General features: G+C 45.8%; 1 protein-coding gene across 2 annotated transcripts; it reads left to right on the plus strand.

The window, feature by feature from the left end:
- Window positions 1-1,057: 1,057 nt before the first annotated feature.
- LOC121889592 lies at window positions 1,058-11,482 on the plus strand. 2 transcript variants are annotated; one of them, XM_042401660.1, is made up of 7 exons: window positions 1,058-1,290; window positions 3,537-4,025; window positions 4,598-5,251; window positions 5,331-5,730; window positions 8,499-8,603; window positions 8,774-8,830; window positions 8,937-11,482. In XM_042401660.1, exons 2-7 carry the CDS (start codon window positions 3,552-3,554, stop codon window positions 9,893-9,895), a joined length of 2,649 nt encoding a protein of 882 aa, XP_042257594.1. In that variant the 5' UTR covers window positions 1,058-1,290; window positions 3,537-3,551; the 3' UTR covers window positions 9,896-11,482. The 2 variants fall into 2 exon arrangements, with proteins under 2 accessions (XP_042257594.1, XP_042257595.1); XM_042401661.1 differs by having other exon boundaries at window positions 3,540-4,025.
- The last annotated feature ends 6,723 nt before the right edge of the window (window positions 11,483-18,205 follow it).

An 18,205-nucleotide genomic window follows, 5' to 3' on the forward strand; every position in this document is an offset into this window, starting at 1 on the left:
GGTTAACAGACTCTGAGTTTTCACTAAACCTGCTTTGTGAAATGGACCCCAGGACCTGCAATGAATTTACCTCTTTCTTCACTGACAAAATTCAGAACATTAGACAAACAGTCAGTGCCTCCATATCAGCTGCAGGATGTGTGTTGTCCCTGTGTCCACTTAAAATCAATTTGAGTAGTACAAAACAATTATATCAGATCAACGATAAAAACCTGGAGGACATTATAAACAAGTGAAATCCTGCTGCTTTGATATTCTGCCTGCAGGTTTATTTAAACTGTTCTAACTTCTACAGATTATCAACACGTCTCTTCTCTCAGGTTCTTCCCTGAAAACTGCCGTCATCAAGCCTCTTAAAGAACAATGTAGATACTTCACCACTGAGCAACTACAGGCTCATTTGTCTCTAAACAAGCGTTTTGATGTCTTCCAGTCAGGATTCAGACCACAGCACTGAGACTGTTCCTGTTAAAGCTATAGTATGTAACTTTTCCGCATCAAAATGTCTATAAACAACTAGACCTGTGTTATAAATTGTGTTGAGTTGTGTACTTATATTTTCCCAAATGTTCCCAGCAATGTTCAAACCAGAGAAATCCATAATTTAATCAAGTTAACGATCTGTTTCATTTGGTCTCCTGTCAACGGCGTCATAGCTCCTCTACCAAAGAGTAAACACACAGGATAATTCGACAGAAACTGTTATATATTGACTTTTATTCAGTTTTAAGCCACAATTTTATGATACATATTACATACATAATGTATACATAGAGCAGAGAAACAAGCTGAGCAAACGTTAGCAGCAGCTCAGCTAGCAGCCCTTCAAGGAAGTCCGGCGTTCGCCAAACAGCGTCAGAGAAACACTGATTTTTAACATGAAACTACTTTATTCAGTATTTTTTACCAGTTTTAACCACCAGGTTTATTTGTTTTAGAGAGGAGGAGACCTCTGTGGGTAAAAAGATCCTGAACGATGAACACTGGAGGGATCCGACCCTGAAGAAGCTGGTTGTCTAACAATAAAGACAACAACTCCCATGATCCCTTGCTGCTTCACACCGTCATCACCCGTCTGTTGTTATTGATTTGATTGAGACTCCTAGAGGCTGAAATTACACATTGTGTATTTAAGGGGATCGATAACTCTGGTTCACACTCCAACACAGCAGGCGGCGGTAATGCGCCTCAACGCTGGCTGCCGCCATCAGACAGGAAACAGAAGAAGAAGAAGAACGAAAAAGAAGAAGAAGAAGAAGAAGAAGAGGAGCAGCAGCGAGCTGTTAGCAGGTGAGGCTGTTTCAGGTGTAATCAGAGTCCTGCAGGAGGCTCTGCTGCTTCTGGTTCTGGTTCTGACCCGGTTCGGTTTCATAACACCGTCTGTTAGCTAGCAGCACGTTAGCTCTCAGAGGCTAACAGCGACGATGCTAGTTAGCTTCTCCCGCTAGCTTTTAGCATGTAGTCAGAAGGTAAACACGCTTCCATTATCGGACACGCCCTCCTCTGTCGGTCTGCTGTCCGCTGACTGACCTCGACTCACTGTCTGTCCATGTTATCAATAAGTTTCCCCATCGATCAGTCGGTATCTGTAACTCTGAGACGCAGAAACATGCCAGACTTCATTCAGAAAACAGTTATTTAGTGTCTGTTGGCTCGCTTACATCTGCAGCATCAATACAGATTCTGTTGTTTTTAATTGTTTTCTATTATACTTTATTTAAATTGATGCAGCACACAGCTGATCTAATGATCAGTTTATCAATAAATATCTGTACCCAGTAAACATGTTGACTCTTCCAGTCACCAGGGTTTGTGGCTCTTGAAGTCATCATTTTACCTGAATAAAGATGGTTTAGTGAGTGTTTGAGGCCGAAGTGAAGAAGTGATTGTTGAATATTAATGAAGCGTGTTGTTGTGTTTCTGCAGTGAAACTTTAAACTGACAGATATTAATGTGAAGGCTGATCGATCAATCTGCTGCGTCTGTGTTGAACTCTGAACTCAGCAGAGACTCACTGTGGTTTGTGTGTGTGGGGAGAAAAAAGAAACAGACAAAGTGAAAAACCAGCGACCAGTTTACTTTGCAACGTTCTGCATCGCAAAACACTGTCTTACAGACTATACAGGCTGAACACAACAGTACAGACAGAAAGCCTCTTCACATTATATCATCAGCTCTACAGCTGTTAACGAACTACTAGAGCGGCAGAGAAGCTGTTAACAAACTATCAGAGCGGCAGAGAAGCTGTTAACGAACTGTCAGAGCGGCAGAGAAGCTGTTAACAAACTGTCAGAGCGGCAGAGAAGCTGTTAATGAACTATCAGAGCGGCAGAGAAGCTGTTAACGAACTATCGGAGCGGCAGAGAAGCTGTTAACGAACTATCGGAGCGGCAGAGAAGCTGTTAATGAACTATCAGAGCGGCAGAGAAGCTGTTAACGAACTACTAGAGTGGCAGAGAAGCTGTTAACGAACTATCAGAGCAGCAGAGAAGCTGTTAACGAACTATCAGAGCAGCAGAGAAGCTGTTAATGAACTATCAGAGCGGCAGAGAAGCTGTTAACGAACTATCAGAGCGGCAGAGAAGCTGTTAACGAACTATCAGAGCGGCAGAGAAGCTGTTAACGAACTACTAGAGTGGCAGAGAAGCTGTTAACGAACTATCAGAGCAGCAGAGAAGCTGTTAACGAACTACTAGAGTGGCAGAGAAGCTGTTAACGAACTACTAGAGTGGCAGAGAAGCTGTTAACGAACTATCAGAGCAGCAGAGAAGCTGTTAACGAACTATCAGAGCAGCAGAGAAGCTGTTAACGAACTATCAGAGCGGCAGAGAAGCTGTTAACGAACTACTAGAGTGGCAGAGAAGCTGTTAACGAACTATCAGAGCGGCAGAGAAGCTGTTAACGAACTATCAGAGCGGCAGAGAAGCTGTTAACGAACTATCAGAGCGGCAGAGAAGCTGTTAACGAACTATCAGAGCGGCAGAGAAGCTGTTAACGAACTATCAGAGCGGCAGAGAAGCTGTTAACGAACTACTAGAGTGGCAGAGAAGCTGTTAACGAACTATCAGAGCAGCAGAGAAGCTGTTAACGAACTATCAGAGCGGCAGAGAAGCTGTTAACGAACTACTAGAGTGGCAGAGAAGCTGTTAACGAACTACTAGAGTGGCAGAGAAGCTGTTAACGAACTATCAGAGCAGCAGAGAAGCTGTTAATGAACTATCAGAGCAGCAGAGAAGCTGTTAACAAACTGTCAGAGCAGCAGAGAAGCTGTTAACGAACTATCAGAGCAGCAGAGAAGCTGTTAATGAACTATCAGAGCAGCAGAGAAGCTGTTAACTGGGACCTCACATATTAAACGTCTCTCCTGCTTTCATTACATTCAGTTATTGTTGTGTCACAATGTCCAAGAATTTCAAATAATCCAGATTATTTTAAACTAAATCTCTCGTCTGCATCAGCCAACACCTCTGATTTCTGCTTCTTTACTGAAGTAATATCACCTGTCTGCATCACAGCGTTTATCTGTGTTTGATCAGCAGGTCTCTGTCACCATGGAGACCCACACTGAGGTTGCCATGGCGAACAAGACAGAGATCCACGCCGCTGACCGGACCTCCTCTCCTAACGAAGAGCCAGCAAAGCTCACCGGCCGCCGGCCCCGCCGCCTCGCTGCCATCACCGTAGGGAGGCGGGGCCAGAGAGGGAAAAGGCGGGGCCCTGTAGATAAGGGGCGTGGTCCAATAGAGAAGAGGCGTGGTCAAAAGGAGAAGAGGCGGGGCCAGGAAGAGAAGAAAGAGGGTGTGACGGTGAAGAGGACGTGGAGCGGCGGGAAGCGGCGGTGGAATAAGAAACATTACTGTGTGTTCTGCCGCCGGCCACAGGTAAAGATTGCTCGCCACCTGCTGAGGAAACACGCCGATCAACAGGAAGTGGTCGCTGCCAGCACGCTTCCCACTGGATCCAAAGAACGCCACCTGCTGCTGGAACAGCTGCGCTGTAAAGGGAACTACCTGCACAACATAGAGGTGATCTACCTGTCTGTCTGTCTGTTTACCTGTCTCTCTCTACCTGTCTGTTTACCTGTCTGTCTGTTAACCTGTCCGTCTGTTTACCTGTCTCTCTCTCTACCTGTCTATTAACCTGTCTCTCTCTCTACCTGTCTGTCTGTTTACCTGTCTGTCTGTTTACCTGTCTCTCTCTACCTGTCTGTTTACCTGTCTGTCTGTTAACCTGTCTGTCTGTTTACCTGTCTCTCTCTACCTGTCTGTTTACCTGTCTCTCTCTCTACTTGTCTGTTTACCTGTCTCTCTCTCTACCTGTCTGTTTACCTGTCTCTCTCTCTACCTGTCCGTTTACCTGTCTCTCTCTCTACCTGTCTGTCTGTTTACCTGTCTCTCTCTACCTGTCTGTTTACCTGTCTCTCTCTCTACCTGTCTGTTTACCTGTCTCTCTCTCTACCTGTCTGTTTACCTGTCTCTCTCTCTACCTGTCCGTTTACCTGTCTCTCTCTCTACCTGTCTGTCTGTTTACCTGTCTCTCTCTCTACCTGTCTGTCTGTTTACCTGTCTCTCTCTCTACCTGTCTGTCTGACTCCCAGGTGATCAGACAGGGCAGTGGTGAGATCGTGCCGTGTCGTCAGCCATCAGAGGACGTGGATGCGAGGAACTACCTTCCCTGCCCGCTGTGCCTCGGCTTCTTTCTGCGCGCCGACCTCTGGAAACATCAGGCCTCCTGCCGCAAGAAGCTGACCTCTGACCTCTCCAGAGACCCTGCCTCCTACCTCACCGCAGAGACCACCTCTGACCCTGTTAAGGACATGACCTCTGACCCCATTAAGGACTTGACATCTGAGCCTGTTAAGAACACGACCTCTGATCCTGTTAAGGACTCGACCTCTGACCCCGTTAAGCACACGACCTCTGACGTTACAGGTGAGTTGGGCTGTGATCCAGCAGGTGAAAGGACCGCTAATTTTACAGAGGACACGCCTCCTGATCCCCCAGGAGACGTGTCCATAGTGGACCAGACTGGGACCAAACGGCCTGTGACCTCTGACCCCGGGGCAGAGCAGAGCATAACCTCTGACCCCGATGGGCAGCAGAACCTGACCTCTGAAACCGGGGCGGAGCAGCCCAGGAAGCGCTACAGGGTTCAGGCTGCGGCGTCCCGCCTCCTGCCAATCTCAAGCGGGGCGTCTGAGAGCTGCAGCGAAGTCCTGCACCGCATGAACCAGGACCTCGTCTCACACCAGGTCTGTGTACCTGTCTGTCTACCTGTCTCTGCACTTGTCTGTCTGCCTGTGTTAACCCTGTCTTTCTCACTCTGTCCAGGTCAAATCTGATTGGTTGATCTGTAAATATGGTAACAAGCTGATGGGGAACCAGGATGGCAGTCAGAGGAAGTACGGCTATGTGAGCCAGAAGCTGCGGGAGCTCGGCAGGTTCCTGCTGGCTGCTAAGTCCCTGGACTCGGGCATTGAGACCCTCCAGGATCTCTTGGCGCCAGGTCGCCTCAGTTTGGCGCTAGCTGCCGCTAGGAAGGCGTCCGGTTACCGTTGGAGCCGCCCACCGCTGGCAGTGAAGACCACACTGAAAACGGTCTGTGAGATCGCCATCGGAGAGAGTCTGCAGGATGGCGACTGGGAGGCCGCGGCCAAGACCACCGACTTCTACCACCTGCTGGGGAGGGACTGGGACAACCTGGGGCTGCTGACCCCTGACCCCGACACAGGTAGGGTCCCTTGGAGCCTTGGATGGTCAGGTTCAGTTACTGTAAACCTGACTCAGAGACAGGTAGGGTCCCCCTGGAGCCTGGGACGGTCAGGTTCAGTTACTGTTAACCTGACCCAGAGACAGGTAGGGTCCCCTGGAGCCTGGGACGGTCAGGTTCAGTTACTGTTAACCTGACCCAGAGACAGGTAGGGTCCCCCTGGAGTCTGCGACGGTCAGGTTCAGTTACTGTAAACCTGACCCAGAGACAGGTAGGGTCCCCCAGAGCCTTGGATGGTCAGGTTCAGTTACTGTAAACCTGACCCAGAGACAGGTAGGGTCCCCCGGAGCCTTGGATGGTCAGGTTCAGTTACTGTAAACCTGACCCAGACACAGGTAGGGTCCCCTGGAGCCTGGGACAGTCAGGTTCAGTTACTGTAAACCTGACCCAGAGACAGATAGGATCCCCCCGGAGTCTGGGACGGTCAGGTTCAGTTACTGTAAACCTGACCCAGACACAGGTAGGGTCCCCCGGAGTCTGGGACAGTCAGGCTCAGTTACTGTAAACCTGACCCAGAGACAGGTAGGGTCCCCCCGGAGTCTGGGACGGTCAGGTTCAGTTACTGTAAACCTGACCTAGAGACAGGTAGGGTCCCCTGTATGGAATAAAATTAGGGTCATAAGTATTGTAGCTGTATATCACCACATCTGAATGTGTCAAAACATTTAGTATGAATTCAGATGTTTAAATGTGTAAAAATATCTGAACAAATAGATGTAATTTTTGAATCCATAAGGAGATCTTTAGCTGTGCATGATGTTTTTCAAACAAATGAAATAGATTTCCACATATAATTTTTAATGTATGAGAACATGAAGAAGATTTGCAGAAAGGTTTGCAGTTACACATCTGTCTGTTTGTGGTGAAAAGTTCACCAAGAACTCAGATGTGTGTGTGAATCTCAAGTTTACAGCTACGATAAAATGTGAGTACAAATACTTTTGTCCCACATTTGACGCTTCCTCCTGAATAGCCAATAGAGATGCTCTGAAAGGACGGGGGCGTGTCCTCTGAAGGCGCTGAAAGCTCAGCTGAACAGCCTCTGAACTTAACAACACTCATGCTGAACTCCTCTGTAAAAATACACCGTTTGTTGCCTTGTTTGTGGGTGTAAGACCAACAACATGGATGATATTTTAAAACTGAAGTAATGTTAGGAGACACTGTTTAATCTAACATCTATCTGAGGTAAATGTGGACTCATTTCAGTAAAAATATAACTTGAATAATTAGTTGACAAGTGATTCCATCAACAATCATCTTTATGTTAAATTGTGTTTTTTTCAATGGAGTTCAGGGTTAACATTTCTCTGCTGAAGATCTGCTGTTACCCTTGGAACAAAAGCCTCTCATGCTGTGCTTTTTGGTGAAGTGCTCCTCTGCAAATGCTCTCCCTCTGCCGGGGACCTCCCAGACAAACGGCCAGTGCCGAAGCTGAAGCCAGAGGTGGAGGCCAGATGTTGGAAATAACTCCTTGAGCACTACTGCTGGCTGAAAATTCAGTTCAATTCAATTCAATTTTATTTATAAAGCGCCAAATCCCGACAGAAGTTATCTCAGGGTTCTTTCCACATAGAGCAGGTCTAGACTGAACTCTTTAATTCACAGAGACACAACATTCCTCCATGAGCAGCAGCAGGAAAAACTCCCCTTTAACAGGAAGAAACCTCAAGCAGAACCAGACTCTAGGTGGACGCCATCTGCCTCGACTGGTTGGGTTGAGAGAGAAAGAAGGAGGGAGAGAGACAGAAGCATAATAACGATAATAATAATAACAATAATAGTAATAGAGAGAGAGAAATAGGCCCCATTCACCAGTAACAGCAGAGTATCTGTTGAAAGTTTGTAAAACTACCCGAGAATTTGCTTGCCAGCACTTCACCTTTTGCTCCAAAGGTTTCAGCGAAAAATGAAGTGGCCAGCAGATTCTTCAGCAGAGAAACGTAAACACTGAAGTCCACTGAAAAAACAACATTTTAACATAAAGATGATTGGTGATGGGTTGCTTGTTAACTAGACATTCAAGTTATATTTTTACTGAAATGAGTCCACATCTACCTCAGATAGATGTTAGATTAAACAGTGTCTCCTAACATTACTTCAGTTTTAAAATATCATCCATGTTGTTGGTCTTACACCCACAAACAAGGCAACAAACGGTGTATTTTTATAGAGGAGTTCAGCATGAGTGTTGTTAAGTTCAGAGGCTGTTCAGCTGAGCTTTCAGTGCCTTCAGAGGACACGCCCCCGTCCTTTCAGAGCATCTCTATTGGCTATTCAGGAGGAAGCGTCAAATGTGGGACAAAAGTATTTGTACTCAGATTTTATCGTAGCTGTAAACTTGAGATTCATACACACATCTGAGTTCTGTGTGAACTTTTCACCACAAACAGACAGATGTGTAACTGCAAACCTTTCTGCAAACCTTCATGTACTCACACATTAGAAATTATATGTGCAAACCTTTTTCATTTTAGCACAGTTACAGATCTCCTTATGGATTCAAAAATTACATCTATTTGTTCTGATACTTTTACACATTTAAACATTTAAATTCTGTGGTGATACTTTATATGGGACGGTTACTGTCTGATGATTTGTCACTTCAGTCTCTGATGAGGTTCAACAGAGTTCCTCAGGTCTTAGTCCGCATGTAGTTCAGGACTCATCAGAGTAAGTCACATGATGTTATTGATCCACCAAACTGTGCTGTCTGTTTCTGTTTCCAGCGGCGCCGGTTGGAGAAGCGAAGCTGAAGAAACGATCCGTCCAATCAAGAAGTGAGAAGGAGGGTAAGAAGTCTGGTCCGGTGCAGTCTGACCTGAGACCACAAAGTAAGTCCTGACTGCTGACCCTCAAGTCCCAACACTGATCCCTGATCATAAACAGAACCCTTAAACACTCTGACCCTTTACTGTGTTCCATGCACTCAGATGTACTGACTGTAACTGTCCACTGGGTGGTGCTGTCTGACCTTCCTCCTGTTTCTGTCTGCCGTCTGTAGTTCCATCAAAGACCAGTATCAGACCAGTGGAGTCCAGACTGCAGCCTCCCATCACAGGTGGGTTCTCCCAGATTACTGATATCTGTTCAGATCTGTCTGACCTTCACCTGGTCTATAGAAACCAGATCAGCCTTGTCTGAACACAATTTTGTCGGCCTTTCAGTCCCTGTGGCGCCGAGGAAGGTCCACCGGCGCCCCTGGTCTTCTGCAGAGAAGGAGGCGGTCTGGAGACAGCTAGGAGTCCATGTGCTGGTCCAGTCAGTACCGGGTAAGGAGGTTTGTCAGCGATGTCTGGACCTGGAGCCGGTCCTCAGAGGACGACACTGGAAAGACATCAAGAACCAGGTCCACAACCAGATCCAGAGCCAAAAGAAGCAGCAGTTCCATGCTCAGATGGACCTTCAGGAGAACCAGGAACAACAAGACCAGATCCAAAATCAGAAGCAGCAGCAGCTGTATGAGGCTCAGATGAACCATCAGGCCAAGGACCACACCCAGAACCAGAAAAAACAGCAGTACCCTACCCAGATGGACCACCAGGACCACACCCAGAACCAGAAGAAACAGCAGTACCATATTCCAATGGTCCACCAGGACCAAGACCACACCCAGAGCCAAAAGAAACAGCAGTACCCTGACCAGATGGACCACCAGGACCAGAACCACATTCAGAACCAGAAGAAACATCAGTATACGTCCCAGATGGACCAACAAGACCACATTCAAATCCACAAAAAGCAGCTGTGCCATGCTAGATTGGACCACCAGGACCACATCCAGGTCCACAAGAAGCAGCTGTACCAAATGGACCAGCAGAACCAAGGACTGCAGACCACCCTGGACCGGGACACGTCTTTACTGACAGGGACCCCTTACGGGTCTGATGGGCCACATCGAGCCCCTGGACAGTCTCTGCTGGACCGGGACCACATCGGTCCATACACACTTCCCCATCGGGCCCCGGGACCCCACATGGACCAGTTGCTGTCCAGGACTGTGTGGACAGACGAGTCCCTGGTCCAGAACTACCCAATCAGCAGGCAGCTGACCAGGAACCTCCTCCAGGATACGGCCCCAGGTGGACCACCACCCAACCCGCACTCTGGACACATCCACTTCTGATGAACGGGTCCAGTCCTGATGGAGGGTCTAGTTCTGACGGGCGGGCCTGGACCCTGGGCAGCTGATACATCTGAACTTCTGTACAAAATAAAAGCTTCACCTGAAGCAGCAGCTGTCTCCATGGAGACGTGCTGTCTGACTCAAAGAGACAAAGACAAATGTCCATTTTGTGTCAAATCTTCTATATTTACATCAAAGATTTTCACTTTAATATTTCTGTATTTCACCAAATCACCGTCCAGTATTATTATTGTTGTCATGGTGACGCTGATGTCACTCATCCTGTTGTTGTTGTTCTGTCTCATTATTAGCAGCTGTGTCAGTTCTGGACCCTGAAGCAGCTGTAAAGAGTCCGGTCTGTCCTGGTTTGTGTTCGTCACCACTTTCAGGAACCTAAAAGCATAAAACTGTCACGAGTCACATTCTGTGTTTATACTTTATTACTGATCAGAGTCTTCACTGGTCCTCCGGATCAGGTCTGTCGGGTCTGACCCTCATTGGTTCTCTCTCTGACTGGGTCTGTGTTCAGGTGTACTTCAGACTGGTAGCAGACCAGGTCCAACAGTCTAGTGTCTGATCAGATGTCGTTATCCAGATAAAACAGCGGCCTCAAAAAGTATTTGAACAGTTAAACTATCAGCAAACTTCCTCCGTTCATAAGATTATTTCATTAAATGTTACATAAACTGATATCTGATCCATAAAAAACACATTAAGCACAATGCTGAACTCTGACTGTTCTACTAAAATAAATCAGGATGTCTTGAACATAAACCTCGAAACACGTGCTTTGGTCATGTGATGAATTAAATCTATTATAAATGACCTTTGAGCTGGTCGGTTAAAAGCAAAGACAAGTGAAGTGAGCTCAGAGAAAAGGTCAAAAGGTCAATCCATTAGTCAGATAAGCAAAAAAACTCAACCCTCCGTCCTCCACAGTTGAGGACTTGTGACTGAGAACAGAAGACCAGCAGCAGGTTGGATCATATAACTGAGTAAAAACAGGCCAGAAACAGCAGCAGGGGATCAATGAGAATGACCAGATACAGCTCAGATCAATGAGTGTGTTTACAGACAGAAACCATTCATAAGCTCAAAGCATAAGACAGCAAACAGCAGCGTTCGGAGCCTGCATGGATGTGATGGGAGGAGGTCTGTGTGGAGAAGCCTGCCAGGCAGCACTCAGGGTCTCGGTGCAGCTGAACCTTTATTATTGATGGAATCATGAACTCTGAAGTGCACAAAGGAATTTTGGATGCAAACTCAGAGAAAGACAATGATCTAAAGCATCCCAGCTGCCTGTCGTCTCAGACTGGCCCCCCCAGAGCGCTTCCCTGAACCCTGAAGAGCACCTTTGGGTGCCATGGAGAGCTGAAGGCTCTTCTGGCTGAAACATGGAGGACATTTACACCACAGCTGTTACAGAAACCAGTTGACTTCATGTCCAGATGTTCTGCAAGCTACAAGCTGGCAAACTAAACACTAAAACATTGTAACTGTGATCAGACGTCCAAATGATTTTATGTCTTCGTTTTGAACTTTATGTTTGTTGTTTCATCGTTTCAAACTAAAACTTCTTTTGTGGAATATTTTGCTTCATGAGTGTTTGTTCATTCTTTAAAATAACTAACATTTGTTATCTAATGCAGTGAAATTCATGCATGTGTGGCTCAAGTGTCCAAATACTTACTGTCTGATCAGATCCGAGTCACATGACACCAGATGTTAGCGGGATGTTTACTGTCTGATCAGATCCGAGTCACATGACACCAGATGTTAGCGGGATGTTTACTGTCTGATCAGATCCGGGTCACATGACACCAGATGTTAGCGGGACGTTTACTGTCTGATCAGATCCGGGTCACATGACACCAGATGTTAGCGGGACGTTTACTGTCTGATCAGATCCGGGTCACATGACACCAGATGTTAGCGGGACGTTTACTGTCTGATCAGATCCGGGTCACATGACACCAGATGTTAGCGGGACGTTTACTGTCTGATCAGATCCGGGTCACATGATACCAGATGTTAGCGGGACGTTTACTGTCTGATCAGATCCGGGTCACATGATACCAGATGTTAGCGGGACGTTTACTGTCTGATCAGATCCGGGTCACATGACACCAGATGTTAGCGGGATGTTTACTGTCTGATCAGATCCGGGTCACATGATACCAGATGTTAGCGGGACGTTTACTGTCTGATCAGATCCGGGTCACATGACACCAGATGTTAGCGGGACGTTTATTGTCTGATCAGATTCGGGTCACATGACACCAGATGTTAGCAGGACGTTTACTGTCTGATCAGATCCGGGTCACATGATACCAAATGTTAGCGGGACGTTTACTGTCTGATCAGATCCGGGTCACATGATACCAGATGTTAGCGGGACGTTTACTGTCTGATCAGATCCGGGTCACATGACACCAGATGTTAGCGGGACGTTTACTGTCTGATCAGATCCGGGTCACATGATCCCAGATGTTAGCGGGACGTTTACTGTCTGATCAGATCCGGGTCACATGACACCAGATGTTAGCGGGACGTTTACTGTCTGATCAGATCCGGGTCACATGACACCAGATGTTAGCGGGATGTTTATTGTCTGATCAGATCCGGGTCACATGATACCAGATGTCAGCGGGACGTTTACTGTCTGATCAGATCCGGGTCACATGATCCCAGATGTTAGCGGGACGTTTATTGTCTGATCAGATCCGGGTCACATGATCCCAGATGTTAGCAGGATGTTTACTGTCTGATCAGATCCGGGTCACATGATACCAGATGTTAGCGGGACGTTTACTGTCTGATCAGATCCGGGTCACATGACACCAGATGTTAGCGGGACGTTTACTGTCTGATCAGATCCGGGTCACATGATACCAGATGTTAGCGGGACGTTTACTGTCTGATCAGATCCGGGTCACATGATACCAGATGTTAGCGGGACGTTTACTGTCTGATCAGATCCGGGTCACATGACACCAGATGTTAGCGGGATGTTTACTGTCTGATCAGATCCGGGTCACATGATCCCAGATGTTAGCGGGACGTTTACTGTCTGATCAGATCCAGGTCACATGATCCCAGATGTTAGCGGGACGTTTACTGTCTGATCAGATCCGGGTCACATGACACCAGATGTTAGCGGGACGTTTACTGTCTGATCAGATCCGGGTCACATGATACCAGATGTTAGCGGGACGTTTACTGTCTGATCAGATCCGGGTCACATGATCCCAGATGTTAGCGGGACGTTTACCGTCTGATCAGATCCGGGTCACATGATACCAGATGTCAGCGGGACGTTTACCGTCTGATCAGATCCGGGTCACATGATACCAGATGTCAGTGGGACGTTTACTGTCTGATCAGATCCGGGTCACATGATACCAGATGTCAGTGGGACGTTTACTGTCTGATCAGATCCGGGTCACATGATACCAGATGTTAGCGGGACGTTTACTGTCTGATCAGATCCGGGTCACATGATACCAGATGTCAGTGGGACGTTTACTGTCTGATCAGATCCGGGTCACATGATACCAGATGTCAGCGGGACGTTTACCGTCTGATCAGATCCGGGTCACATGATACCAGATGTCAGTGGGACGTTTACTGTCTGATCAGATCCGGGTCACATGATCCCAGATGTTAGCGGGACGTTTACTGTCTGATCAGATCCGGGTCACATGATACCAGATGTTAGCGGGACGTTTACTGTCTGATCAGATCCGGGTCACATGATCCCAGATGTTAGCGGGACGTTTACTGTCTGATCAGATCCGGGTCACATGATCCCAGATGTTAGCGGGACGTTTATTGTCTGATCAGATCCGGGTCACATGATCCCAGATGTTAGCGGGATGTTTACTGTCTGATCAGATCCGGGTCACATGATCCCAGATGTTAGCGGGACGTTTATTGTCTGATCAGATCCGGGTCACATGATCCCAGATGTTAGCGGGATGTTTACTGTCTGATCAGATCCGGGTCACATGATCCCAGATGTTAGCGGGACGTTTATTGTCTGATCAGATCCGGGTCACATGATCCCAGATGTTAGCGGGACGTTTACTGTCTGATCAGATCCGGGTCACATGACACCAGATGTTAGCGGGATGTTTATTGTCTGATCAGATCCGGGTCACATGATACCAGATGTTAGCGGGACGTTTACTGTCTGATCAGATCCGGGTCACATGACACCAGATGTTAGCGGGACGTTTATTGTCTGATCAGATCCGGGTCACATGACACCAGATGTTAGCGGGACGTTTATTGTCTGATCAGATCCGGGTCACATGACACCAGATGTTAGCGGGAAGTTTACTGTCTGATCAGATCCGGGTCACATGATACCAGATGTCAGCGGGAAGTTTACTGTCTGATCAGATCCGGGTCACATGATCCCAGATGTTAGCGGGACGTTTACTGTCTGATCAGATCCGGGTCACATGATACCAGATGTTAGCGGGACGTTTACTGTCTGATCAGATCCGGGTCACATGACACCAGATGTTAGCGGGATGTTTATTGTCTGATCAGATCCGGGTCACATGATACCAGATGTCAGCGGGACGTTTACCGTCTGATCAGATTCGGGTCACATGACACCAGATGTTAGCGGGACGTTTACTGTCTGATCAGATCCGGGTCACATGATCCCAGATGTCAGCGGGACGTTTACCGTCTGATCAGATCCGGGTCACATGACACCAGATGTTAGCGGGACGTTTACTGTCTGATCAGATCCGGGTCACATGACACCAGATGTTAGCGGGACGTTTACTGTCTGATCAGATCCGGGTCACATGATACCAGATGTTAGCGGGACGTTTACTGTCTGATCAGATCCGGGTCACATGATACCAGATGTCAGCGGGACGTTTACCGTCTGATCAGATCCGGGTCACATGATCCCAGATGTTAGCGGGACGTTTACCGTCTGATCAGATCCGGGTCACATGACACCAGATGTCAGCGGGACGTTTACCGTCTGATCAGATCCGGGTCACATGACACCAGATGTCAGCGGGACGTTTACCGTCTGATCAGATCCGGGTCACATGATCCCAGATGTTAGCGGGACGTTTACTGTCTGATCAGATCCGGGTCACATGATACCAGATGTCAGCGGGACGTTTACCGTCTGATCAGATCCGGGTCACATGATACCAGATGTTAGCGGGACGTTTACCGTCTGATCAGATCCGGGTCACATGACACCAGATGTTAGCGGGACGTTTACTGTCTGATCAGATCCGGGTCACATGATCCCAGATGTTAGCGGGATGTTTACTGTCTGATCAGATCCGGGTCACATGATCCCAGATGTTAGCGGGACGTTTACTGTCTGATCAGATCCGGGTCACATGACACCAGATGTTAGCGGGATGTTTATTGTCTGATCAGATCCGGGTCACATGATACCAGATGTTAGCGGGACGTTTACTGTCTGATCAGATCCGGGTCACATGATACCAGATGTCAGCGGGAAGTTTACTGTCTGATCAGATCCGGGTCACATGATCCCAGATGTTAGCGGGATGTTTATTGTCTGATCAGATCCGGGTCACATGACACCAGATGTTAGCGGGACGTTTACTGTCTGATCAGATCCGGGTCACATGATCCCAGATGTCAGCGGGAAGTTTACTGTCTGATCAGATCCGGGTCACATGATCCCAGATGTTAGCGGGATGTTTACTGTCTGATCAGATCCGGGTCACATGATACCAGATGTTAGCGGGATGTTTACTGTCTGATCAGATCCGGTCGACTGTGGATCATTTCAGATCACTTCTTGTTTTTAATGAACTTCAGGTTTGATTCAGCTCTTGTCTAGTCTTCATCGAACACTCCAGTTATTAATAGAACGTCCTGACCTTTGCCCTCTGGCCCTGCCTCTGACATCACTGCATCACCTGACTGCAGTCCAGGTTGTTTTCCACTCAGCTGACGTGTCTCCTCGCTTCCTTCATCTCTTCCTGTCAGCTCCTCTCAGAGAGGACGGAGGACATTAATCCACCAATCAGGACGTTCTCGCTCCCTCCAGCATCGTTTAGACGAGTCGACTGCTGATGATGCACAACATCTCAACCTTCAAATATGAAGACGTCAATGTGTAGAAATAATGAATCATTTGTTTCATCATGTGATTATTGATCTACAGCAGCGTCTGTCTGTCACACAATAAACACAAATAAACTATTTAAATCTGTTAATCACTGAAAGAACAGAACTGATGTAAAGCAGCAATAAAACATCTGCAGAATGTGTTTAAATAAAATATTTAGTGTTTATAGGAGACGCAGCTGTGCACATAAAAACCTTTTGGCTCGTTAAAAACTGAACTTACAGAAGAGTTTAAATGATTCATTCATTATTCAGAGTCTACACGTAATTTTTATTTTATGAATAAATCTGAGCAGCTGCTGTTGTTGTTTCCTCAGATAGTTCTGCTGTATTACAGTCACTGATATCTATATTACATTAAAGCTGTTTCCACTGTATCCGCCTGTTTACTGTCAGCTGACCAATCAATAACCAATCAATAAACACATTTGATCAAAGGAGTGTTGATGGTGAAGGAGGATCTGTGTCACAGCCGGAGGACGGAGGAAGCAGATAAATCTCATCTGATGGTTCTGAATCAGGAAGCTTCGACTTTTTATTCCAATAAAACTCTGAAGACGATCTGAGACGTTCAAATGTCCGAACACAGCCGAGAGCAGTGAACGCCACACGAGGTAACGGCGTCCTTTAACCCCAACGTTGACCCTGAAGTACATCCCAATGTTAATGTTTTATCATTAATTATAATAATCAACTAAACTACTAATACTAATAGTTAACATGTTTACTGTATGTTGTGTTTTAACAGCATTAAATGACATGAAAACACTGTTTAACTTGTTTCTATCAGAATAAACATTTATAGTTAATATAACATTAGCAACAAACCTAAAAAGAAAAAACAAAATAAGAAACATTTATAAGTGAATATTAAATCCACTGAATTAAACAGGCTTACTTAAATAAAATAATATTTAAAATATATATATGATATTATAAAAAGAAGTGCCAAATTGATTAAAGTATTAAAAGTAATGAATTTAGAAATACTACATATACAGTATATATGTTCTGTAAATATACACATAATAACATAATAATATATACACATTATAATAAATAACAACATGCAGGGACTGAAAAACCTACATATGAAAAATGTTTTTAAAAATATCAAAATAATTTTTAAAATGTAGTAAAAAATGATTAAAAAATATAAAATAAAACAGAAGTGAACAGATTTACTTAAATAATATGAAATGAATATTAATATTAAATAAAATATATGACATTATAAAAACAAGTGTAAAATTAAACTAAATGTAAAAATAAAGAAATTTAAAATACTATGTATACGTGTACTGTTTATATTGTTTATACTGTTTATATTGTTTATATTGTTTATACTGTTTATATTGTTTATACACAAACAAACCCACTGAAAGGGGTCCAAAGGGTTTCCAACCTAGGGGTCGGGGCCCTCCAAAGGGTCAGCAGATAAATCTGAGGGGTGGTGAGATGATTAATGGGAGAGGAAAGAAGAAAAAACAAAGTTCTGATACACAAATCTGTTTTCAGTTTTTGGACTTTTTCTCTAATCTTTGATTTTTGCTGAAATATTGGATCATTTGAACATTTATTGAAATGAAAGCATGTGAGAAGTTTAGAGGGAAAAATCACTATTTGGTGGAGCTGTTAACAACTCATAGACATGTGAAATGTGACCCCGACTACACACTGCTTTTTGTAAGACGTCAAAAGCCAAAAAGGTTGGAAACCACTGGTTTCATCTTTAACAATGTGTTGTATTTTAAAAGCTTGTTATATTATCCATTGTGTCAAATCTTCATCTGAAAAGTAACTAAAGCTGTCAAATAAATGTAGTGGAGTAGAAAGTACAATATTTCCCTCTGAAATGTAGAAAGTAGCATCACATGGACAGTGAATGTTTTCTAGTTACTGTCTATCACCGCCTGCAGGGGGCGGGGCCTGTGCTGATGAAGCCGCTCTGTGATTGGCGGTGTGAGTGAAGGGAGCAGGTGTGACGTCAGACGGAGTGGGGGGGAGGAGGTTTACCGCAGTGACGTCATCCTGTCTCTCTCTCTCTCTGTCTATCTCTCTCTATCTGTCTCTCTCTCTCTCTCTGTCTCTCTCTCTCTCACTGATCATCATCGATCAGCGGATCGATACTCTGCAGCTGATCTCTCTCAGTCACAGTTTAGC

The sequence above is a fragment of the Thunnus maccoyii genome, chromosome 22, assembly GCF_910596095.1.
Source record: "Thunnus maccoyii chromosome 22, fThuMac1.1, whole genome shotgun sequence".
Taxonomy (NCBI): domain Eukaryota; kingdom Metazoa; phylum Chordata; class Actinopteri; order Scombriformes; family Scombridae; genus Thunnus; species Thunnus maccoyii.

What these genes read in the sequence shown, in the direction of transcription:
- LOC121889592 (XM_042401660.1), top strand. Translation starts at nt 3,552, where the DNA reads ATGGAGACCCACACTGAGGTTGCCATGGCGAACAAGACAGAGATCCAC. An exon ending in ACTACCTGCACAACATAGAG is followed by an intron (nt 4,026 to 4,597) that starts GTGATCTACCTG and finishes TCTGACTCCCAG; the next exon opens with GTGATCAGACAGGGCAGTGG. An exon ending in ACTGCAGCCTCCCATCACAG is followed by an intron (nt 8,831 to 8,936) that starts GTGGGTTCTCCC and finishes TCGGCCTTTCAG; the next exon opens with TCCCTGTGGCGCCGAGGAAG.